The sequence below is a fragment of the Diadema antillarum genome, unplaced genomic scaffold (assembly GCF_040938485.1).
Source record: "Diadema antillarum isolate AM-2024a unplaced genomic scaffold, OU_Dant_1.0 seq00000867_RagTag, whole genome shotgun sequence".
NCBI lineage: Eukaryota > Metazoa > Echinodermata > Echinoidea > Diadematoida > Diadematidae > Diadema > Diadema antillarum.
This window is the reverse complement of record NW_027271735.1, coordinates 90,277-116,662: the sequence shown is the minus strand read 5'-3', so window position 1 is coordinate 116,662 and position 26,386 is coordinate 90,277. Positions and strand designations below refer to the sequence as shown.

Genomic DNA, 26,386 nt, shown 5'->3' with positions numbered 1-26,386 from the left:
CCTCCTTGGAGATCTGGAAAAATTGCTGCAGTCGTTGGTATTTCACGCGGACTGAGCGGGGTATTGGGATAAGTTTTCAACTAGCAATAATCGCGCCTCGGATTAACCTCATCGGCTACGATACTGCCTCTGCGCAAAGATGATCAATTGTGTGGATGTTCATGTTTATATATGTTCCATTATAAGCATATGGCATTGGTTAGATCTTATGTCAGCAAGCATAATTTTTACATCATTTCCACAAGCATTTGTTTTTTCTTATATTTATTATTATTACTATACATATTCTTAAAATATTGCGGGTTTTTTTTCTATGTCATCATCGAGAAAACTACAGGAAATGTCAAAAGCTGGTCGGGACCGTTCTTCCGATTATCATAATACAAACGAAATCAAGAATCGATGAACTTGGCAATGAATATTTATTTTCATGATAATTCATATCTCGAGAGCACCGTATGAGGGCGCTGCGTTTTCCATTGCAATTCACTTTATGAAGGTGCTCTTACTAGCTCGCAGTCTATTTATTCCCTTTAGACTCTATACCTGCATGGTACCTTGAGAGTCTCTTCATCACTCTGCATAAAGCGAGTCTTGCAGGGTATAGATTCCCTGTTTCAACTAAGAGACTCTTCCCTGCAGTACAGTATGTCCCCCCCCCCCCCGAAAAAAAAAATACAATCAAACTTTTGCATTGATGCACCCCAAATGATTAAACTGTCTAAATGCTACTTCAGGGTCTTAAAATACAACGCCTTAGCTCTATTTTGCAGAAAACCCCATTCAATTTGGTTTATCGGTCGCAGAGAAATGTGGACTGTTGGAAAGCATGTTATAAGTCTGATTATTCCAAGTTTAGCACTTCGATGCTTTTGTGTGTGAATACAATTATAGACAGAACTTGGAGGGGGGAGAGATTCTTGACATCCTCTTCAAAATTCCTCATTTCTCTTTGACCACTGAAGCAAATCGAATTGGGTTTTCTGTATAGATGTGGATTGAATTTGTATTTGGATTGATTCACTATTTTTGAAGATATTATCTCGGAGGGTCCCGTTGTATCTTTTTTTTTGGGGGGGGGGGGCATACGGTAGAGTATACTCCATGCCTTGCAGTTGATCACCTTTTGATGCTCAACTTGTGTCGTATAAGATCTTAAAGGCACAATTTACAATTCACAGACGAAACAAAAATCCAGCTTTTGTGGTTCAAAATAAATGTGAGTGAGGGATAGAAACAATTAGTGTAAATATAGTTAATCAGTACAATCAATGTTAGATATTGTTAAATGTTAAATATGTGAACAATAGATTATAATAAGATTGTGTCTAAACCGTCTATACAGTCATGGTTTAATGAGAAAAATAAAGATATCTCCTTATGTTTTAGGCTTTATTGCAATTCTTTCTTTATAAGAAATATGTTAGGATGTTTTGTTATACAACTAACCTAAAACAGATTGGCATAATGTGACATCTTGAACATCTTTAAAATCACTGCTCCCAAAGGAAGACCTTTAACTCTTCTGTCTCACCACCACAGTTTCAATAGCACACATGGTACATGTCTTGTCTCGCTTTAATTTACTTTAATTATGTTTATTGGCTCATTCATCACAAAATATTCCACCTGCTGCGCACAAGGTCTTTGATGGTTACGAATCATTATCTGCACAGTTTCTTCTTCGCCCCCCCCCCCCCGAAATTATACAAGTCAAGAAACAAGAATAAACAATCAAAGAAACAAACGAAGTGAAAGAACGAACGAAAATACATATTTCAATTTTCAATTTGCTATTGCTGAGATAAAGTACATGTATACTATCATCACGCAGTAAAGAGCCCAATAGGTTGTCTGATGCCCTTTATTTGACTACGTACGCATTCTCTTCAAGAATTGCCCGAAGATTTTACCACTGTCTAATGGTTTCAATTCGTTATTCCGAAGGTTCGTTATCCTAAAGGATCGTTCATTCGAAAATGAAATCTACGGTTTCGTTCCGAAAGTTCGTAATTCCTAAAATGAAATAAGGTCAGTTATTCCGAGAGGTCTGTTATTTCGAAATGAGGAAAGGTTTGTTATCCCGTAGGCTGGTCAATCCGAAAACGAAATGAGATTCGTAACCCCGACTTAAGGTTCGTTAGTCAGCATCTTCTTTTCATTTTCTGATTAACGAACCTTCGTAATATAACGATTAACGATTCGGTTATGGCAGGCCTACTGACATTTTGATTGCGTCATGACACATGACCATCATTTGATTAATCCTGTTACATAAATTATTTTGCATCATGTATTTTCATGAAGTGTATGTGTAAATAAATGGAGGACCACATAGCTTTATTTCAGGTATAGTTGTGATAGAATACATAGCTTTGAACGGGTTGTCCCATTCTCTTCAAACTTCAGAGATATGTTCTCCCACAATACAATAATAATATGTCTTATTTACCCAGGGTATGTAGCCTCTTCAGTGTTGCCACTGCTCTACCAGAGGGCCCTGCTATTATCATTACCCTAGCGTTGCCGGGTACCCATTTATACACCTGGGTCGAGAGGGATATCGGTGGGTAAAACATCTTGTCCAAGGACGTAAGCACTGGGCGGGATTCGAACTCGGGTCCTCCGATCGGAAGTCGGGAGTCTTATCCACTATGCCACAACGCCCCCCACAATATACTTCCGAATTCACTCAATGCTGCATGACGACATATTGGGGGTTTTCTTTCCCTCAAGAAATTAACTGTCATTTTGGATCGTATAATGTGACATAAAAATGTCCCAGTCCCACCAACCCCTATCACAACTGAAACAAACTAAAATCTTCTGTAATACGCGCTGTTTATTTTTTTAACTGAAAGTAGACAAATCTAGATGGTTTCATTTTTTCAATAATTTTCCTGTTACATGATTATGAATGTGGTGATCTATCTTAATTGATCTTAAAATACATTGTATCTGCATGCATTATGCATGTTATACATGGAATATGTTTTAAGTGAATCAGCCTTAGGCAGACACAAATTGTCTCCCTAACGTCGTGCATCTTCTTTGTAAAGTAATTTTAACCATGTCTCCCAAAACTGGTTCATATAGTTATATATTATATACTTATATATATTTCATAAATTTATATGATATAATATCTACATGATCTTTTACTGAAGCTCACTAGTCCAGCGGTAACATAATTTTGATATAACATAAGAAAACTGCCGGTCCAATCCCGAAGATGACTTTGTAATAATGGACACTGACTGGAGTCATCTGTATGACGATTATAATTCACTTATAAATCATTTCATAATTATTATACTACATAATATAACATTATATCAAATTAGATGTAGATAATCATATGATATATATATATATATATATATATATATATATATATATATATGTATACATATATATACAAATGTATTATCTTTTTGATTTTTATGTATATTCATACATAACAAGTCTTCCACTGATTAACACACAAATCTCCACCCATTTTTCTTTTTTGGACATGAAATCAAATAACATGTACATGTACAGTAAAGGTCTCATCATATGAGCTGGTTACATACAGTCATATATCAGGGCTCGACACTAACCGTGGCCCGGTGGCCCGGTGGCCCGGGGCCACCAAAAATGAAAGTCGGGCCACCAAATTTCAAAAAAGGGCAAATTCGGTGGCCCGCCTCTGGCCACCAAATATTTTTGAAAAGTACTTGTATGTCAATAAATTTGTAACTTTTTAGCAGTCAAATTTGTTTAAAGCATGGATGAAAAGGACTGAATGAGTGCCTGAGAGTAAGTGTTGCGAGTTTGTTGAGGTTTATTCATGAGTAGATATGTCCAACTTCCAAGTCTTACTATGATAAAACTTAAATATCTGACTCATTAAAAAAACAGAACTTTTAATGTTTTTTATTGGGTTTTTCTTTTGGGCCACCAATTGTTTCTCTGGGGCCACCACAAATTTGAAATTGAGGATTTTGGTGGCCCCATCGGGCCACCAAACAAAAAAGTTAGTGTGGAGCCCTGCATATATACATATTTCATAAACATAATCTTTTATTGAAGCTAACTAGTTCAGCTGTAATAAAATTTTGATATGACAAAAGAGAGTGTGTATATATATATATCATATTATATTATATATTTACATTATATTACATTGTACATAATTTATGTATGATGTATTCACACATATATGTGCATAATCATGTATATATTAAAATATTATATACACATACAATATGATACAGTTGTAATATCTTTTTAATTCTTATGTATATATTCATACATAACAAATCTTCCACTGATCAACACACAAATCTCCACCCAGTTTTCCTTTTGGACATGAAAATGAAATCAAATACCGTAAATGTGTCATCATGTGGGAATTCCATTTACATAATCATTGTAGGGTACGTGTAGTAAAATGCAGCATGTGACTTTCAATTAAAAGAGTTGTCCTTGCTCAATTGTTGACGAGAAATTTCAATTTGGTTTGTCACATCAAATAAATGGTTGAGACTAATGCCACTGAGCACACACAGCTGTATTTTTCTTCAACATTTCACACATCTCATCCCATTCCAAAGTCTGAAGAAGTACACGCAACGCAACATTAAAAGAGAATAATTTCTTCAATTTTATTTTTTTCTATAATCACTTGGTTCCTGTTAGTATGAAACACAGCATCCTGGTACATCACATTATAGAAAATTGCACTGCATTTCCCTAAAGACATATAAATACATTAAATGCATAATTAGAGTCTGAAAGTGCCATGTGCACACACACACTCTACCTTAAAAGGGTGCACGACAGTGATAAAGAATCCTGTTATAACAAGCACACTTACAATGAGTACCGCTTTTAATGAGGAAAATTTGCTAGTCCTAATTATACAGCACTGTATCTAGGTGGCCTCTATTTTTTCGTACGTATAAAACGAGGTACACATATCAGTTATACCAAGGAAAAATTGCTATACCGTACATCCCCAAAAACAATTACAATGGGACCCTCTGCATATAATAACTTTGAAAATACAGTCGTGAGTCAATCCAAATACAATTTCAGAGTAGGAAACTTTAAGTTATTATCCACATCCTACAGAAAACCCCATCCCATTTATTTCTGTGGTCAAGGAGAAATGAGGATCTTTGTAGAGCACGTCAAGAATCCCTTCCCTCTAAGTTCTGTCCATTGTGTTCACACATAATATGCAGCTCCAAGAGCATCCAAGTGTTTAACTTGGAAGAAACAAACCAATGTTGTGCTTGACAGCAATCTAAATTTCTCTGTGACCACTTAAACTAATTGAATGAGGTTTTCTGCAAACTGTAAGGAAGAAGTCTTACTTTTTCTAGACCCTGATGTTCTATCAGATAGTTTAATCATATTGAAAGTTATAAATGCGGAAATCCAATTTAATTCTTAATTATCCACTTATTTATTAATTTTCCTATCTATTTAATAATCAACTAATTAATTTATTTATGTATTTATATATTTATTCATTTTTTGTCCTATTTATTTATGTATTTATATATTTGTTCATTTTTTATCTTATTTATCTATTTTTATCTTTTACTTTTTGGTGGGGGACATACTGTAGCGGGGTTTTCCTACACCACTGATGCAATCATAATCTCTCTCTATGGATAAAATAAGTGTCTTCAGAAATTAGCATCTTCCTCTTTGCAGAATTCAATGTGACATATTCCACTCATACAAAATACAACATGATATTACAGCTGTACACTGTCAGTGTATTAATGTATGCTGGTTATGACATAGTGGTAGTTTTTCCAGTATAAAACTCATTTTTTCTAAAAGAAAGACAAAAATCACGCATCATGGGGTTTGTATTCTTACCTTCACTACCAGCAGACAGCCCTTACTAAATCAAGTGTGTACTGACTAAACAGTCCCTGAGCTTTTACAGTAGGCCAAATGACCCTGAACACTTTGTTGTTGTTTTTTAAATACTCCACATATAATAGAGTGATAGCCAATCCATCACCATTTTTGAGGAAAATACCTGAAATAGGTGGGTTTATGCTCCCTCACAAATTTCTTCAACTCCAAATCGCCTTTTAACTTTTTTTTTTCCCCAAAGTGAAGGGAACAAAACAATTCTTTCCTCAATGTGTAAAATGCTGTTACAGGTTACATGAATAAAAGTGTCTGGTTGTTCATAACTCCAAGATATAGTTTCCAGCTGAATATATACACACTAGTATCACATGTGGAACAAAAAGAATGCATTACGGTGAAGGGGAAATTGCACATTGGTATACCATAGAAAACGAATAGTTTGACAACTGGCCACAAGTTATTATGAAAATAATTACTGTACGTTAAAAGTACTTTACAGTTGACACATATAATCAAATTTGTGTACTAACAGTAAACTACAGCTGTACCAGTATAATACTGATAATTACAATTTCAGTTTATATTGAATGTTGCATACGCCTACAGGAAATGACGCAGGTATGCATGTAGTCAAGAGCTACCTGTATTAATAGGAAACAGGAACAGGGCTACAAATGGGAGACCCTACGGAAATTACGCTCCTTACTCCCCACCCCCTTTTTAAACTGAGTAATAAATACAGTGTATATATAATACAGTGCATATTACTTTGTGTGTGTGGAGGTGGGGGTGGGGGGGGGGATGCACATACCACTTCAGAAGGAAAGCTAATAAGTCTTATAGTTATTCTCTCACCACTAACACGAAAGTGGAAGAGTCTTGGAAGGAAAGACTTGTAGGCAGAGTGACGGCAATGTCATACAAGACTTCGCCACACAATCTGCATACATGTACCATCTCTCCTGATCTGTTCTTCAGTCTATAGTTTCTTAGAAAATCCAAGCCACTCAGGGATGGGTGTAACATTTGGCGACACTGCCAGGATGTCACATGGGGCAAACAGATCGCTTTAACCCACTGAGGGCAGGCTGATCTTGCTACAACATGCATTTCCCATAGACACCTGCTTGAGTATTCTCGGGACTAGCCTTTGATAAACAGGTTAAAGACCCTATGCGACATAGCATTATTATGGACTTGATTCTGTAGCCACAGAGCAGCCCAAATCACGCATCAGCTACCAACACCTTAAAATGGCATCAGACCCTAGCAACCGTAACCAACGGCTCCACAAGGTAGCCAAGGCGCAGCTCCTTGGAATTGTCCAGACACTAGAAGCATCTCCTCAGGTGATGAAGTAAAGGTAAGACAAAGTCCCACTATCTGTCCTGACTATTCTAACGAAGAAGGACTTCAAGATCTTGGACCAAATTAGGGAATCAGGGAACAGGGACAGAATCACCTATACAAGTCTCATGAGGTAGTTATATGCTGGACAGGTGAAGGCTCACACTGGCAGGGAGGGAGCTTGTGGAGGGCATCATCAATGCGATATTCCTATGGATACATCTCCACAGTTCTACCCTGGAAAGCTCTGAAAACTTGACACTGAATGCTTCTACGGCTACCAAGGGTCTATCACAGCCTGGTACTATGTTAACTGCATTATGAAATAGGGAACCAGGAGGCTGAACAAGCTCTGCGGCTCTTCAGAGACTGATTCTCTTGGCCATACATGTACGTGCAGCGAGATGTAGAAAAGTATACCACCTGCATACATATGTGTACTTGCCCCAAAAGACAAGAAGCCCACCTGTAACAGGCAGGCACCACTAAACTCAATTACCATGGTACAACCATTCAAACTTGTGTCACTAGATTTCCTTTATCTTGAGAGAAGCACCTAGGATACTACGAGTATTTTTTGATAATTGTTGATCGTTTTATCAGACTTGCCCAAGCTTATCCAATGACAAACAAGAGCAGGGAAAACCATGTTTGACAAGCTATGCAATGATTACGTCCTTAAATTCAGACTACTGAAAAAAAAAAATCCATTATGGACAGGAATCTGAATACATGTTCTTTGCCCGGTTCTGCCAGCGTAGTGCAATTGCCCATTCACAAATGACACCATGCCATCCCAACCGAAATTGAAAGATCGAAAGAATAGACATAATATTAAAAAAAAAAATTTTTGATGCTTCGGATAGCAACCGAGATGGGGAACTTCCACTGGAAATAACATGTAAAATAAGTTGTCCATGCTTACAACTGCTGTCAACATTCTGCCACAGGATACTAAACACTTCTGCTTCTGTATAGACAAACACTCTGCCTCTCTGTTGACCTTGTCTTTGGGTTGGAGAACAACGAACAACAAAAATGCCCCTAAAAACAACTAGTAGTACATTGCAAAATGGTGAGAGCAGGAGACAGATGCAAACAAAGTGGAACAAACAGCTCTATGATCAGAAAGTTCACAGCTCAATACCGTCCCCACGCAACAGACTTCTGGTGGCAAATTTAGCTCCAGCAAGTGGCCCTGGAAAAATATATGGGCATTGGGAAGATGCGTTCTGTGTTGTCCAAACCCAGAAAGATGAGATGAGAGCATACAATTGTATGAGATGCTGTAGCACCAGAAAATGGTAAAGTGAAAACTAGGCGTCTTCCCCTGAACTATCTAACTTTCGTGTGACTTTTTTAAAGAATTTCTGCTTGTTGGTCAGCAACATGCCCCACAGTCTCACCACAGACCTAACTCCCCAAACAAAATCTCAAGAAGAGGCATAACAACTCAACCACCAACGCCATCAACCGACTCGGACCCTGACAACTTGGATGTTGGATATCACATGGAAGTCATGTGGCATCATTAATCCCCAGAAATAGAAATGATCTGAAAATGACACGAAATACAAGCAGTGAAATGGTAACCAGCTAATAGAAAACCATACAGATCCTGATCCTCAACCACAAAATACTGGGATAGATTAAATGACTGATGATAACCCAATACATGTCACACAGGCTAAGCCAAATATCACAGCATTTTGAAGCATGCAGATATGTGTTTGTTAATGGCCATTTTCAATTGTTATTGTTTACGTTAATGAATCATGCTATACAATAATTTTAGTCTATTTGGGTATCTACATGTATTTCTAAGCAGTTGTCTGGAAGTAGTATTTGTAGTAACTCAAAGCTGAAAATGCACTTCACTGCAGGCATGGTACATGTGTTCCAATCAAATATAAAAACACATGCATACAAATTGAGACTGCCTAATAACTCTGTTATTTAAAAAAAAAAAATTGTTCTTGCTATATCCCTAGGATATCCCTAGGCCTCTAGGACAATTTGACATGCGATGATATAGTCTATAGTAGCTTTCAACATGTCAAGACTTTGCACAAAACTCTGGAGAAATATCAGTCACAAAATGTGTTATGATAATATATCTAACCTGAAAATCCCCACACAACTTCCAAATCAATTTCCTAGTTAGAAACCAAATGAGGTAATCAAGACTAAATAAATGAGGTACAAGACTAAATATCTAGTCTATCTGATCAAATCGTATCTTTCCATTATAACACAAAACACACTTTCAGTCTGTTTTACTGCCGCACATGTTTCATCAATAAAAATACAATTGTATTCATGATATTGAAATAAAAAACCCACAAAAACAAAAAAGTGACACATTTCATTCAATTTTGATATTGCAGAGGTATTGAGAATATAATGAATACTGAGAGTTTTGCAGCTGCTCTTGAATGTGACATGAAGAATTTCAAAGCCTGATCTCACAGCAAGATGCATATTAAGGCACTGATTAATTTTCTAGCAGCACCAATTTTCAATACCATCAACTGGAACCAGGGCTACTGAAGAGGTAGGGAAAATTTTGCACCTTTCTACCAGAAAAGCATATCATTATGGGTGCATTCCAGGAACAGATTTGGGGTGATATTCTGAAAATTTTCCGACATTTCTTCCTAAGCCAGAAAATTAGGAAGTGCCTAGGACAGACAGAATTGGTTTTCTGAAATTGAAATTTCTTCCTAGGAACTTCTCGATGCAAGACAAATTAGGCCATCCTTATCCCCGCCCACCTCCTTTCACAAAAGCCAATACGAAATGCCATATCATAAGGAACCAAGTTACGTATGACAATCGCATTTCTTATGACATAGGGTTAAATACCATGTGTGTGGCATGTCCCCTTTCTCATGCCCATTTTGCGCATTAAAGTACGATGTACATGTTGCCCGCAGTGAATGACATGCGCCAATCACAATGTTTGTAGCTTGCTGTATCGTAACAATGTGCTTAGGACAAGGGTGGAGCTTTCCTAAATATATTCCTAAAATTCTTTTCTTAAAGTACATTCTAGAATACCAACTTCTTCCTGAGTCAGTAATTTGCATATCTCATCCTCATTTGCATATCTTCATATGTTTCTTCCTAAAATTAGGAAAAAAGTTAGGAACAGACTTCGGAAGAAACTTAGGATTTCAGAATATCATTCTTGAAGTTCAAAGAGGTGCAGTGCATGATCTCATATTCAAAACTGTGCCCCCAGTTTCCCAAGCAGACCTCAATTTGTTGATTGGGGCTTGTGTCCCACCTCACAGTCGTTGGATACAGTTCTATCTGTTGTTCATATCACACTGAACACCTTTTATGTACACAACTGGCAGTTTGTATTACACATGGTACTGAAATGAGGGGCGGATCCAGGAATTCCGTAAAGAGGAGGCGTCTTTACAAAATTAAAGGGGGGCGCACGCACCCCTCCCCCATATTTTCTTTTTATTTCTTTTGTTTTAACAAACAATAAAGGTGGCAGGCACCCGGTGCGCTCCCCCTGGATCCGCCACTGGAAATGCAATGATATTCAGATAGCAAAGGCAGATTCCATCTCATCACACATGAAGTGACCTGATTACAATATGACGTGGTTAATAATACGTTTCGTGTTTCTCCCACATAGCAAAGATGTAATGTTAACGTGAAAACTACAAATGCTTCAAATCAGATATGAAAAAAAAAAAATCAATTGGAGTCCAGCCAAGACTTTCCTCTTAGAAACCTAAAGCATAGTCAACTCTGCATAAATTGAAGCTACACAGGTCACAACTTTGCCCGAGTTCAAGTTAATTCTAGGAACAACATATTGAAAGGGTGTGTTGTTGATTATATCATACAGGTCATATTTTGCCTTTCTATGTCATTCTTATTTCTCCTCCAATCCATTTTTTCCCTCCAGTACAAATATAGCATATTTTATACTACTTATGCAGAGTTGACTATGCAATTAACTCTTGCAAATGAATATGGGCCAAGGGTAAAACTCTTGTGGGGAGGAGGCATCGTCAAACCACTAAAGCAGCAGATAATTCTTGCATCAGAGCAATGCCATATATCCTGAGGACGCGGTAGAGGGTGTAGAAGTCCTGAGTGCTGAATATGGTGTCCGAGACTGCAAAGGGGACGGTGGAGGGGATGAAGCCCCGCCCGTATTCCACCATCCAAGTACCAGCTGTCCACTGCACTGATGTGGCCTCACCCCAAGCATGGAGTAGAGTGTCTCCTGCAACACGAAGGAATAAAGGGGTACGTGTATGGGAGGAATATCACAGGAATACACAAACAATGGCACTAGAAATGGAATATTACTCAAAAGAATTGAAAACATTTGCTTCTTACATTTTTAATACTACAATCAATTTATAGAGAAACCTCTAAATGCCTCTGAAAAGGGAAATAAAATTTGACAGCATTTCTTTCCTGGCATTTCCCAAAATTTGTCCTTACCATGAAATCACAGACATGAATGGATATTTGGAGTGAGGCTCGTGACTGCACAACTCTTTGTATCTCCTCAGATATGAGCACAGCAGACACAAAGATGTTCGCTAATGGTGCCTTTCTGTTTCCCACTTATGTTTAATGTACTGTATACATCGAATATTTATTGAAGTTTTTATTTTTCGCGAATTCCGCGAGTCGGGTGCTATTTGCATAATTAAAGACACACGAAAATAATGACTCTGATCCCGATGCGAATGTTACATACGCATGTACATTCCTCTGTACAGTACAGGACTCCATGATCGCGAATTTAACCACTTGCGAAATCGTTGGGAATTCCCGATTCGCGAAATATATGGCGTGTACAGTAAGTGGTGACATGGCATTTGCTCCTGCAACACTTGCTCCAGTCTTATTTTCTCCAAGCAAGTTAGGGTTAGGGTTGTGACAGGGATTTGGGTTTAGTTTGACGTGAGGATTAGGAACAGGGTTAGGGCTATGTTTGTAGGTAGGTTTTGTGTTTGGCTTCATACAAGTAGCATGGGTATACATGTATTTCATGGGAGCAACTGTTGCAGGAGCAAATTTCATGGAACCAGTGTAAGTAGCTCACCTGGTCCATACATCTGGCTCTCCGTGGTTCCCTCCTTCCACTGACGGAATGAACCTGTCATGATGGTGTCTGAAACATTTGCCCAGTATCTACCTATGAATATAACGAGTGACAAAAATCCAATTACAAGTCAGTTCATTATCTAAAAGAATGTATCTTCTTCCTACTGTAACTCATAGCCATCCTGGTTTTACATGTGACAATATAATTGATGACAAATGTTACTCCTCTTTCAGTCTTTTAAAAGGTTCCTGTCAGTCAAAGACTCCTAAAGTGATAACAACAGCTCTATTAGAATATCAGTTTATCACAGTCTCCCTGTCTATGAAAAAGAGAACAAGTATATAAACACTTACAATGTATATGCAAACTGCAGATTTCAGCATTCTGTCTAAGATAAATTGCTGTGCTCGGTAGACTTGACGTACACTGGGCATGATATCTAGTGGGCTTTCACAGGAAAGCTGTTGAAACTTTCCTAAATTCTACACCTAAACCATGACTCTTTTACATGTATACTACAAACCAGTGTTTCACATAATCACTATTGTTGCATCCAGTATCACCATTTGGTGATAATGCACAACTGTCAAATTCCATACTCTTCATATTTACATATGATTTTGCTGAAATTTATACCACTTGGTTCAAAGTTTTGATTACTCAGATGCAGTTAATATTGACATGGAGTGGTACATGTAGTCTGCTCTTAAATTTTCTTACACACCACACTCTCATATCTCACAAGGTCTTTTTTTTCTGATTACACATTGTATACACCATTATTATCTTGTGGGGTTTTAGTTTTAATGAATTTCAAGAATCTGTCGTGCTTTGCAAATTCTAAAACATGCTCTGATCCCAACATGAATGCAATGTGCACGCATATATACTCTTCTCCATCCATTGCCGTACTCCCTGATTGCGAAAAACTTGCAAAATTGTATAGGAAGTCCTGCTGTTCAAAAGATTACCCTCACTAAATTTGTGGCAGATTATTTACAAAAGTACATGACACTGCACATGGGTGCCACCCCCTTTACAGCTTGCATGTTTTGTTTAAAAAAAAAGAAAAAGATTAAAAAAAATGCCCCCCTCTAATTTTGTAAAGGCGCCCCCTCTTTACAGAATTCCTGGATCCGCCCCGGCTACATCATTTCTGAAAACGTCTAGAAGATATCTACCAGAATGTCCACCAGTGTCCACTGCTGTACCAAAGAAGAGGATGTACTCTGTGAGTGAGGCGTGAAGTAAGCACATCGCCCCCATCCAGCCACCGGCATTGACAAAGATCCACTCCTCCCGTTCCTTGGGGAGAATGTGACCTTGATACCTGGACCTCAGGACCTCACCTACTTTGTCAAAGGCATCTTGGTGTGGCAGGCCTAGCAGGTTGAAAGACCAGAAAAGGTTAATCATGACAATGTGGAAAACTACAGACAAGCTACATTGTAGGAGCCCCCATGGCCCCCCAAACAAACAAACAAACAAGTACAAACAAAATTTTAAAAAAATAAGCAAAATATATATTCGAAGAGTTTGTTCGCAAAAACCGATAAGTCCATATTTGCCAAATGGAGATATTTTCGATTAAAGGTCAAGAAAAATAAAGAGAACAATAAGAAAATTTTTGCTTCTTTTGACCATAACTTCACAAATGTATCGGTACCTTTATATGTAGTGACCAATATATCATTCAAAAGGTATTACTTCATACTTTATGACAGAGACCGTACTTCAAAATCTTCAAAAATGGACTTATCGGTTTTTGCGAACAAACTCTTCATTTCATGACATGACAGTGAACTTGTGCATGAACAAATCCGTGATGAAGTAGAACAGGAAGTTCTGTTCAAAGCAACTTGAGACTTAGCACATCACTCAGTCTTATCACTGTGAAACCAAATCAATTTATATCCAATCTTGATCATGCATAAAAATTCAACATGTTGATTTTGGAAAAACCACTGGACAGATACATCATATACTAGTACTAAGTAATTGTTTGGGCGATACAAGCAGGCCGTAATTGCTCCCGAGGCGAGCTGTTTCTTTTCTTTGTAGGAATTCGAAAGACATGAAGTCAATGTCAGGATGTTGATATCCACACTTCCTGCAAACCACAATGCAATTTCATGAATTTGACTCAAATATAGGAATGTGATAAAAAATAATTTATTTTTGCCATATTGGCCTATAATATTTGGTAAGTGTTTCCTGTAAGAATTAAAGGCGCAATTTGGTGATCACTGGTCCATGGAGATAAAGGCGGGTCTAGATGCTAACATTTGACATGGGTGTATTACCAAACCGCACTTATATACACGCACCAGTCCAGGGACCTCCCTGGTTACACTTGGACGGCGCCCCGCTGTTGGGGTCGCCGTACCCACTGGCGCGGTACCGAGCGCATAGCGGGCAGGGCAGGGCAGGCCAGGGCAGGTGCGGTTAGGCCTACGCCGAATTAAGAAAGTATGTCGTGAATATGAATTTATTTACTATCATTCCTGAACTTCAGCACGATGAGATGAGATCAAAAGAAGCACATCGTGTCATCAGAAAACATACCGACATATTTCTCTGCGATTCTGGCGATAGTTTGATCGTCAAACAAGTATGATTTCCGCACCAACCACAGGTGGATTCCATAAACGGCGACGGCCAACACAGCAAGCCACAACGATTTCGGCATCTTGATTTTGGAAGCCTTGATTCTTTCTCAGGTCTCAGAGGGGAAACCAATAAATGCTACAGACACTGGGAGGATTTTGCTGTAGAGCATGAGAGCAACAGGTGGGGAAATACTGCGGCGAAACAGGACTATCAGTCTCGCGATCAAGATGCCTTCTTCATCCTAAATTGCCGGTGCCCTTGTCTATTAATGTTCGTATACTAGTATCCGTACCAATCGCGATATCGTACGATCAAAACCCATAGCTGCAATCACACGTGTTGGTTGTATGCATAATGCAGCTCTATGGTTGCATGCGACGAATCAGGTGATTCCTTAGACTTTTAATTTATTTCAATTAGCAGAATAACTTAAAAGATAGAAGTTGTTCTCGTAGCTACTCAATAATTACCATGAAATATATTTTTTTACTTATTCATATTCTATTCAGATAGAAGAGATTTTCATTTATCATTCGATATTATTAAAATATTGCCCTGCGTAAAAGGCTTAATCGATGGCAGCACGGTGCCATCGGAGGCTGATGGTCTCACCGTGGGTCTCATTCTGTGGTCTCTCACCAGAGACGGAGGTGACCCACAGAAAAGAGTTCCTTGAGGTGCTGTGAGGTGTCCCTAGTCTCACAGAACCCTACACAGAGTTCTGTGAGTGGTCTCACTACTCGAGTACTCTGTCATTGAACAGTAGATGGCAGCACATTATTCAAATGCGTTCATCTTCAATCTTCGACGTCATCCTGGCACCGCTCTCTTTCCGTTTCGTCAGCTGTACTGCACGCAGTGCGGTGCGCTTGAAATGTAGGCCTATTATACTCTTGATCACAATGTTCAAATACAATGTTCCGCACTTAACTAGTTTAAACTTTAAAAGGTTTTAATATTTGGATAGGAATCTTAAATTGGAAACATATTAAAAAAATGTTTCTTCGATATCCAGAGTCGTCGGTATTCTCTATAAACTTAAAAATAGATTATCTCTTGCAACCTCACACACTTAGTTTTTCTTCTTTATAATTCACTCATTCTCCACATTTCCTATAGTCGGGGAATTATAGCTGTTAATCTATCAAACACTAATATGATTTCCCATTACAAAAGAAATCCTTTCAGCTGTATTTGTACGGGTTCCCACTATCTGGTCAACACGGATACTCATATCAACTCAACACTTCGTGTGACACACGTCTATCGTAACACTCAACAAACTGCATCTTTTATGTTCAAAATTATCTACTCTATTTGTTACTCCATTTTTGCTAATCTTACAATAGAAAAGCAAATGTACATTAATATCCAACCAGAACTTCCGACGTATTATTATTTTCATGTTACTAATCTCAGAATTTCATAAATCACTGATCAATAAGTCACTATATGGGCCAGATATGAAGGAGATTTGCAAGTGAAATTTTGTCCTGGATGTTCTGACCGACTTGGACTGTCTGATTTGATCCCATAGGGGATTTCACGCTCCCGTTTCATGTAACTTGCTATATAGGGACAACTGCCACATTTCTATGACCGTTAAAATAATTGTTCTCAGCCGATCACGACGCAAGTATTTTCGTAGCTTATAACTGCTTGTTAGAGACTAACAATATATAAATATATATATATATATATATATATATATATATATATATATATATATATATATACATATATACAGTATATCTGGCGAAACGCTTCACGAAATGTCCCCTGATACGTAGATGACTGGAACGTAGACTGCGATCAATTTATTCCCTGACCAATGTGTGAGATCTATTATACCTCTTCACTTTATATGTGTTTGGCAAATGACAATACTTTTGCGCTTGTTGTCATGGTTTCAACCTGAGAGGATGGACTAAAGCAGGTTTACGGAAATATTGTTAGAATGCAAATATAGGTCCTATATACGTTGTACAACCTGTTAATGTGCTTAAATTTGCTTGACTGTTTATTTTCCCTACGTCTCGGTTATGAATATTAGAATGACTTCAGGCAGGATTTTGAAGCTGCGCTTCACGGATAAGAGTATTATCGCGAATACAGGACAGATTGATGTATTACATAACCTCAAGTCATGTTCGCAACATTAGAGGGACATTTTTTTGTGCAGTTCATTACATTACTGCATGTATACTTCACATGTCCCTCTGTCTCATTATTACTATTATTACACATTGTACCATGGGGCATACGTCCCTCTATGTCTCATCACCATATTGTTTGTAACATGAGGAGGTTATGTGCAGGTACGGCACTTATCATGTGTAAAGGCGTGGACATGTCCTTCTTATGTCTCATTACCATGTTTGTAAGCATTAAGGGGACATATTTTTTATGAGCATAGCATGTTACTGCATGTGTACACTTTTACAAATATCCCTCTGTCTCATTATTACTATATAAAATTATGACTTTATAATGGGGACATTATTTTATGTGCACGCAGCCTATATCGCAGCGTTTCTTTCTCCCTCGTAAATTCAGTAACTTGTATACGCCATTTGGATGCACATTTTATTCATGTTATTTTTTGAATAAGCTTTTGAAAGTTATACAAGTATTAATTCCATGTGTGACGTGAAGTGGTAACCACTGCACAAATTAACATGTTGAGGATACATAATTATCTTTCCTGTATCTCAACACGTTTTGTTTTACTTTTCATTTGTAAGCATTATTGTCCTGTGTATCATGGAAATTGTTTTTGTGCCGATTAATGGACATGCTGAACATCTAAATTATTTGTTGCTTGTATGGCACTGCCACGAATCTTATTCTGCCACCAACTAGGCCTACTCTAGTAAGCCATTTAGAAAGATGCACTCAACTTTGCCTAAGTATAGAATCTGCCGGGACAAAAGAAATAGCTGTGACATATCAGAGAAATTCTGACTTATGGGGGGGGGGGGGGTAAAACAATAGAATATGATGAGAAGAGGATTTGAACAGACCATCTACCCATTTGGTTTCTACTTAACATGCAGACTTGCGTGCATGCTGGCATCATAAAGAAGTTTCAATCATTCAGGAAAGCATTAAAAGAAATGGTGTGAGATGAACTTTATCCCAAAAGGTGGTCAATCCATTCCCCTGCATTTAATGTCCAGCTTTGTATGTAATCTGATCTCCCATTTGAATTTGTGTATGTTTGTACGCCTGAATGTGGATGTGTCCATGCTGGTGTGCGTGCCTGCATGTGTGTGTGCTTGTGTTTGTGTGTTTGTTTGTGCCTTTATGTGTCTATCTCTGTCCTTTGATGTGTGTGTTACCAAGTGTGTTCGTGTATGCATGCTGGTACACTGTATAGACCTAAATGACAATGTACGATTTTTTTCCAAGATGTTAAAACAAAACTCAATGAAACTATAATAGTGTAAACACGGGATCAATCTGTTTGGTTTCAAAAGGTGATAAATCCGAATGGTACATTGCTAGGGCCACTTGAATAAATGTCGCTATGGCGACTGATGCCTCCGCCATAATGCATGATTTTCCCAAAAGGTGTATAGTATAATGTCTTCACAACGTGAGATAACAGTTTCACATAACTGGCAAAATTTTCGAAATGACAGGTTTGTCAGAAATATCTTGAATGTTCACTTTCCTTGAACTACGTTTGCTTAATTGTCTATTAAAGGCATACGATCGTCGTCCTATGGTACGTAAACTCCGAACGACCGAAGTTTGCGCATGCAATTGCGCAATGCCAGACTCGGCGCTATATCCATAAACGTGTGGGACAATGCTGCCACTGAGACACGTGTGTGTGTGTGTGTGCGTGTGTGTGTACGCATCATACACAAACATTGTGACCGCGAGCTGCGGTGATTGGAGGAGAGATGCCAGAAGATGAGTGGCTCTTTTGGCCTCTCTGAATGCGCATGCGCACTGAGAGTGTGCGTCCATTCGGAAGCTTTCGTGGCTCGCTCGGACGGCCATTTTGGGTTAGGAGATTTGTAGCACAGAGCTTTTGTAGTCTATAGTGTTGTTCGCTGACCCATTGAGCCAGCACTATTCACATTCGGGGTCACTACATTAATTGATACAGAATGGGGCAGGCAGCGTGTTGCGTTCGTCTCCGTGCCGCACAAACCACTCGCCACGATTGTATGCCTCTAAAGAGTGCAGGTATACCTACATGTGGGGAATTGAGGATTTTTACTTGACTTCTGACTGACTAAGTTTATGCATTGAGTAATTTTCAAGGTATAAAGAAAGAGTGTAATTACAGTATAAAATAGATTTTTTTTTTTGCATTTAAACCTGCCCTTGACCCTTCACCTTTGACCATAAACCTTCTGGCAGGAAATTTCCAAGAGAATCTCCATTAGGCAATACATGTATATTAAGTCTTAAAAGTAATAATTCAAGCATTGTATATACTAGTATATAAAAAGGAAATAGTAAAATTTTGACGAGTTGACCTTGACCTTTGACCCCCTGACTATTGACCCATGACCCCTAAATTCCCTAGCTAATCCCTGCCAGTCAGCACATGTGTATGTACCAAGTTCCATGAAGATACATTGAACCATTAATGTGAGAAAAGTGAAATTGTAACATTTTCACCTAATCTTTGACCTTTTGACCTTTAACCTTATGACATGAAACTCTCTCTGGAGAATTTTTATGCAGTAGTACATGTCTACACTAAGTTTCAAGAAAATACCTTCGGGCATTGCATGGGTATGGGGGAATAGCAACATTTTTAGCATTTGACCTTGACCTTTTGACCTTTGACCTCTTGCCAATGTCACTCAAATCTACTCAACTAATTGCCGTATCATACATCATCCTTGGACCAAGTTTGGTGAAAGCTGCTTCATCCAGTTTTGAGTTATCATGTAAAAAGATAAATTTTAGGATTTGACCTTGATCTTTGACCTTTGACCTCTGTCCGATTTCACTCAAAAATTAATCAATTGTGCCACCATACATATTCCTTGAACAAAGTTTGGTGAAATTTGCTTTATCCAGTTTTGAGTTATCGTGTAAACAGATACAATTTCACGATTTGACCTTGACCTTTGACCTTCAGCCGATTTCACCCAAAATCTAACCAAGTAATTGCCCCATCATACTTTATACTTGGACCAAGTTTGGTAAAATTCCAGTCAATATTACTCAAGTTATCGCGTAAACGAATGCGGACGGACGTACGGACGTACATACGGACGTACGGACGGACCGACAACCCGAAAACATAATGCCTCCGGCACCACTTCGTGTTGAGGAATAAAAAAAAGAAGTAATAATTATAATGGAAAGCCCCTATATCTTTCTTAAATGCAGCTTCAAAGTTTTGGAGTTTCGTGCAACATCCGGCAAGATATTTTACTTCAAACTTACATTAACCATAATATTTTGTTATATATTATATACAGATATTAAAACAACTTCATTTCTGACAACTAACCACAGCAGATTTAGCATAATATTATTTTGGAACAGATCTCTTCATAAAGTAGTAATCAAGCAACAATGAAACGTGTTAGACATAAAACGATGGAAATGTGGCATTTTTGCTATTTGTTTTATTAGAGAACAAAGTTTCCACAAACAAGTACTTATCACATAAGTAACATTAGCTGACAACTATATGGCAGATATGATACAGCATTAAACAAATGAAAACAGTACTTAGTTTGTTAGTCAAGCGAATTACTTTTCGAATAATGCATACAGAGAAGATTGGTAACACAATACGGTTTACACTAACACAAATGCTAATTTCAGAAGAAAATAACCAGAAATTTCACAACTAGACTGATATCTTGTTATATATAAATTTAATCAATAGTCTGGGAATAAACAGTTGAACCTCGCTATTAGAACTCTGATAAAACAAAACTGTACAAAAACAAGATAAATGCTCTCTTTTCAGCTCTTTATCTATTATAATGTTTTGTTTTGCTATGCCTCAATAGAAAAAGAAACTGTATATAAAAGAGCAATGTGTATTGTCCCAATGAACTAAACTTGTTATAGCATGTTTCCATTGTTTGTAGCTTTTGTTTACGCATAATCACTGATATAAATGGGTTGTACACTCTAAACCAAAATGATCATATAAAGTGAAAGAGAAGTGAAGCAAACTTCCAGGGGCCAGCCCTTTTAACAGAACTTGTGATCAGTGACAACTGCCACATTTCTATGACAAATTTGTTCTCAGCCAATCAGCTGGGAGGTTTCTGTAGCTTGTCACATCTACTTGTCATTGATGAAAAGTTTTATGAAACAGGCCCCTGGACTAAGGCCTTGGAATATTCTGAGAACAACATTACTAGCATGCTCATGTACGTGCACAAGTTTCCTTCACTTTCTGTATGTATACTTCATGTCACTTTTACCGTTTATTGGTTAGCCGATGTCAAGAAGCTGTGTCTATTCCATGATACAATTAAGCATATCAGTTTATCATTAAAACATCTAAATCTGCTGAAAATTTTGCATGCTTATATCAGCACTATAGGTAATCTTTCAATATCACCCTGAAGGACATCACTTTCAAAGGAGTACAATCCCTGTAAAATTATATAGTCTTCAATAACTCCAATAGTTTCAAACTATAGTCCTGTGAGGAAACGTCATTTGAATCGGACTGTCTGAAAATATCATGAGATTGCTATTTATTTTCAGAGTGTTTTGGGGCATCTGTAAGATATAAAATACTATCATTTATTGTGGTCATATCATCGCCCAACATCCGACACACATTCTATTATTTTTCAATATACCATTTTTGTACTTCTCAATATTAGTATAATTATATGGCCTGTAGCACAAATTCACTATAGTGCTATAACATGAAGAAAAATAAAATCATGATGCTCTCCAGACTACAGTATACCAATGTATTACCTCAAAGTATGCCTCTTTGAGTGCTATCTGCATGATGTCACACCTTAAGCGGCTATTCCAACCAACATCAAATGCATCAGAACTTTGGGGTATATTCGTCAACATAATTTTAAACCAGTCTTGTGAGTTTCGAACAATTCAATAAGAGTAACAAAGAAAATGGACATTCACATACACTAATTATTTGATCTAGCCGCCGTAATGTATAAACGTGTGTGAAGTATTGCTCTGCCGAACATATATAGACCAGCAATCTACTGGTACCTTATATACAAATACTGCTTGCAAACGACTGACCAAAGCGGGCCACTAATACGAACAAACGGTTACAGCTCGTTATTCCGAAGGTTCTTTGCTCCGAAGGGTCGTCATTCCGAAGGTTCGTTATTCTGATGATTCGTTATTCCAAAGGTTCGTTAATCCGAAGGTTCGTTAATCCGAAGGTTCGTTAATCCGTAAATGAAACAAAGGTCGTTATTCCAAAGGTTCGTTAATCCGAAGGTTCGTTAATCCGAAAATGAAACAAAGGTCGTTGTTTCGAAGGTTCGTTACGGAGCCTACATCACTTCGGATCAACGAACCTTCGGAATAACGAACCCTGTTTCATTTTCGGAATAACGAACCTTCGAAACAGCGAACCTTCGGAATAACGCGGCAAATGTTCGGATTAACGAACCCTTTTTCATTTTCGGATTAACGAACCTCTAGGTATAGGGAATTTGTGTGTTTTGGATTAACGAACGTTCGGAATAATGAACAGCACCCGAACAAACGATGACAAAAGCAATAGCCCGTGTTCAGCAGTGAAGAAACAGCATTATATGGTGACCCTGCTGTTAATGTAGATGATGATGTCGAGCTGACTGAAACTATTCAAGCTGCAGTGGAAAACCTGCTATCTGACTCGGATTTTGTCACAGAGCTCGTCAATGCCTTAAAACATAGGCTGCTTAAAATGAGGATCCAGGCTGCCATGTTATGTGAGGAAGTTCATCAATCCCTGGAATTCGACATTGAAAGCCGCGAAAAAAAAGGGGGGAGAAAAGAAAATAGCGTCCCTGGCATGGAAGCGGCCGTGCGTGATTTTCGAAACCACCATGGGTGCGGCAGAACAATATTTAAGGAGAAACTGCCTCATCTTTGCTGGGGAAACAGGAGAAGAAAGACGGAAGCACCGACTTCATCATCAAACCAATATGCCAGGGGGTTGGCCATGGTTGGCTCGGATCGAATCGAACTACATGACGATGACATCGACCGTTCTCTTCGATTAGGACCCCTTCTTTTGAACAGTCGGCGTCTGCCGCCACCTCGGCCTCGAACGAAAGGAAATCGCAGCCAAGGGACGTCATCATCAAATTCGCTAATTATCGCGTGAGAGAAAAGCTCTGAGGTCCAGGCGCGATTCAACTTCAGGAAGCAATCTTCGAAGCACAAAACTGTCTTCATCAGCGAAAAATGACGAAACGACGATCGAAAAACCTCTCTACCTCGTGCAGCCAATCTCTATTGGGTAATACTTGTATACACGAAGTTTCAAGAAAAATCCTGCCGGCATTGCATTGATATTCAATGAGGGGAATAGTGAAATTCTGAGGAGATGTCCTTAAACTTTGACCCATGACCCCCAAATCCCCAAGATAATCACTGCCAGTCAGTACATGCATATGTAGTCATTTCCATACCTTGAATCATTTCCGAGATGTTATGAGGAAAAATTCAAATTTTAACATACAATAAGTTCAATATTGAACTTTGACATCATAGCCCGAAACTCTCTCTATTGGGTAGCACATGACGTGCATACACTAGATAAGTTTCAAGAAAATACCTTCAAACATTGCATAGATTAGGTTTAGTCTCACCTCCCTGCATTATGGGAAATAGTGAAATTTAGAGCATTTGACCTTGACCTTTGACCATGAGTATGTACACCCAAAGGTTGATAGGCACAACTTCACCCGCTCATACATAATTATACATGATAAGTTTCATTAGGATACCTTGACAAGTTTTTTAGTAACGTTGTTTACAAAAATTGATTACGGACAGAAACAGCCCGAAAACATAATTCCTCCGACGTCAATTCGAGGCGGAGACAAAACAAAAACTATGTATTATCACACATAGAAAGGAGAAAGATGGCAAAAAGTAAATCTATCAGCAATATTTACATGTTATTAGAACTTATTCACCCTATACTCAGCATATCTACAGTACGTACATGACATAGTATCAGAATCTCACATTAAACTATTCTGCCCTTCAACATCAACAACTTTAACATGATTTTTTTATTTACATCAGACACCACTGTTTTGGCCTTACGTTTACAACACAGAAAAAAGGTATGTACACTGGAAATAAGAAATAATATCAGACAGAAACGTGTACATGAAATAGCAAATAAAGAATTAGAAGAATAGGAAAGTGAAGAAGAAATAGACGGTGGTGGCAGAGGAGCGTGAAAATGGATGATTAGAAATTTTAACAACATTTGTTTTTCTGTTCGTAGCATTCCTATGATACATTTACCGAAATCTAGTTAGACACCATTCTCCACCCACAAGTGCTGTGATAGATTCAGACGTACTACGACGATAACACTGTGCTCTCGCTGATTTAAAACGAAAACAATCATAATAACAATCATAATAACAATCGTGTTGTTTAGGACATTAATATCCACTCAGAACTTTTGTCAAAATCCCTGGCGCACAAACGCAACTTGTTTTCTTTGTAAAAATGATCGACAACTAGTGCTATATGAACTCTTCCCAAGTTGCTTTAATCAGACATGGGCGGACATTATAATTATCCCTGTTCACTCTACCCTCTAAATTGTGGATTTTTTGACTCACATCGCCCTATATACACTTCGCCATGAAGCACTTCTAGTCACCAATCCTTTTGAGAAATTAAACGTTATAAAATGCTGACAATAATAGCTGGCGCCAAGTGGAGTATAATACTTGTAGAATTTGGTTATAGAATGTACTCATCAAACCTCAAGTACATCACTCCATCACAGTATTAAACAGTATGCATGTGGATGAAGATACTACTGCTAAGTACTACAGCCAAAGCTTAAAATATCTCCTTAAGCAAACTACTAACTATGTCGCTTGGAATGCAAAACAACCCAAGGTACGAGGAAGGGAAAACTTTTCGATGGGTTTCCATGCCAACGAGAACAGAGAGGAGTGCGACCATGTCTTCTCTGTTTGCAGGGTATCGGCTGATGTGACTAGGATCCGCCTCGGTTGCCGGTGTAGAAACAGGTTCTCCTGCCCGAGACCTGTCCAGAGAAATTACCATGACGAAAATAGGAATTCTGCAGTTGTATCGATAGATGACCCTCTCTGGAAACGGATTTTTCGTTAGCTTTGTAGCTAAACTCCTCAAAATTGATCGATACCTTGCGTACAACACGAAATCGTCCCGTCTGGCAAACATTGCCAGTCCCTTAATGGGTGTTTCATCTGATGCTAACATCTGACGGACTGCGATGTGCGCCAGAAGAACCTCAAGCTTCAGAAATCTTGCTTCATTTTTTAGCGACTCCCATCCATTCGAAGAGGTATATGGAACGAGAGCTCCAAACCGGAGATATTCCAATATGTGGTTGAAGAGTTCTCCGTCACCTGGTATTAAGTATTGACCGTTCACTGGAGTGGCCTGGTAATCCAGAATCTGTTGGAAAACTGACTTGGGCTCATGGGAAAGAACTTCCCTTGTTGTTGTGTAAGTCGTTCCAGAAACGTTTAAAGAAATAGGGTCACTGCGCTTTACCACTCTCAAGGCCTGGATGTCCGTTTTGAGTGATGGGAGCTGGTAGAAATCTGCTTCGCGCTCGAGTAAGGCGAGCTCATTGAAACCTTCTGGTAGAATGAGCTTGTTATCACGCAGGTAATTGAGAATGTATCGGAATATGTCACCGTCACGATCAATTCTGTAGTTCCCCCGTTCATCTCTGATGGCACTGGTAGGGTTGCCACTCAATAGCAAGGTGAAGAAACTTTCAGGTTGACTGGTGAGAGTCATTTCGGATGTCTCGTAAATTCTGCCTCCAACATTCAGTCCTACATAAGACGCCATTGTTTGTATTTCTCACCTCTGGTACGAAGCTCCAAACACGACTGATTCTTGATTACGAGGGCACCCTAGCTAAAAGCGACTTCAAAAGCGCCAGATATTGGATGTCTCGTAGATTTTTAGATCCTATACATACAACGTCATTCAGGTTTCGGTTATATTGTCTCATATTTTTGGCAAGCATACCACACATACCAGACTATATAGCAACTGGAACATGTGAGTAAGCAGAGTGGGTTGTTTACCCGATGCCAACCGCAGCAACAATGTAGCATTTCTCTCTTTACTTTCGATCTCTTTTCCTGTTTTCTTGTCCAGCATGTGACCACGGCACATCGGGACGCTTTTGTAATACATGTATAAGGGCGTGTCAGGCAGCACTGCGTTCAAAACCATGCAACTATAGTGTTAGCGCGCACTCAGATA

The 26,386-nt window shown here is 38.4% G+C and overlaps 2 protein-coding genes and 1 non-coding gene across 3 annotated transcripts; all 3 read right to left on the bottom strand.

The window, feature by feature from the left end:
• On the bottom strand, positions 1–141 carry LOC139740618 (U4 spliceosomal RNA). The gene has a single exon (XR_011711569.1). It is a non-coding gene; the product is annotated as a U4 spliceosomal RNA (small nuclear RNA).
• Positions 142–11,267: 11,126 nt separating this feature from the next.
• LOC139740610 (sigma non-opioid intracellular receptor 1-like) lies at positions 11,268–15,011 on the bottom strand. Its single transcript, XM_071651196.1, has 4 exons — positions 14,888–15,011; positions 13,504–13,704; positions 12,320–12,412; positions 11,268–11,485 (listed from the first exon to the last, which is right to left on the bottom strand). Exons 1-4 carry the CDS (start codon positions 15,009–15,011, stop codon positions 11,268–11,270), a joined length of 636 nt encoding a protein of 211 aa, XP_071507297.1.
• Positions 15,012–23,831: 8,820 nt separating this feature from the next.
• On the bottom strand, positions 23,832–26,101 carry LOC139740615 (uncharacterized). The gene has a single exon (XM_071651199.1). The coding sequence runs from the start codon at positions 25,961–25,963 to the stop codon at positions 24,953–24,955; it is 1,011 nt and encodes a 336-aa protein (XP_071507300.1). The 5' UTR covers positions 25,964–26,101; the 3' UTR covers positions 23,832–24,952.
• Positions 26,102–26,386: the final 285 nt, after the last annotated feature.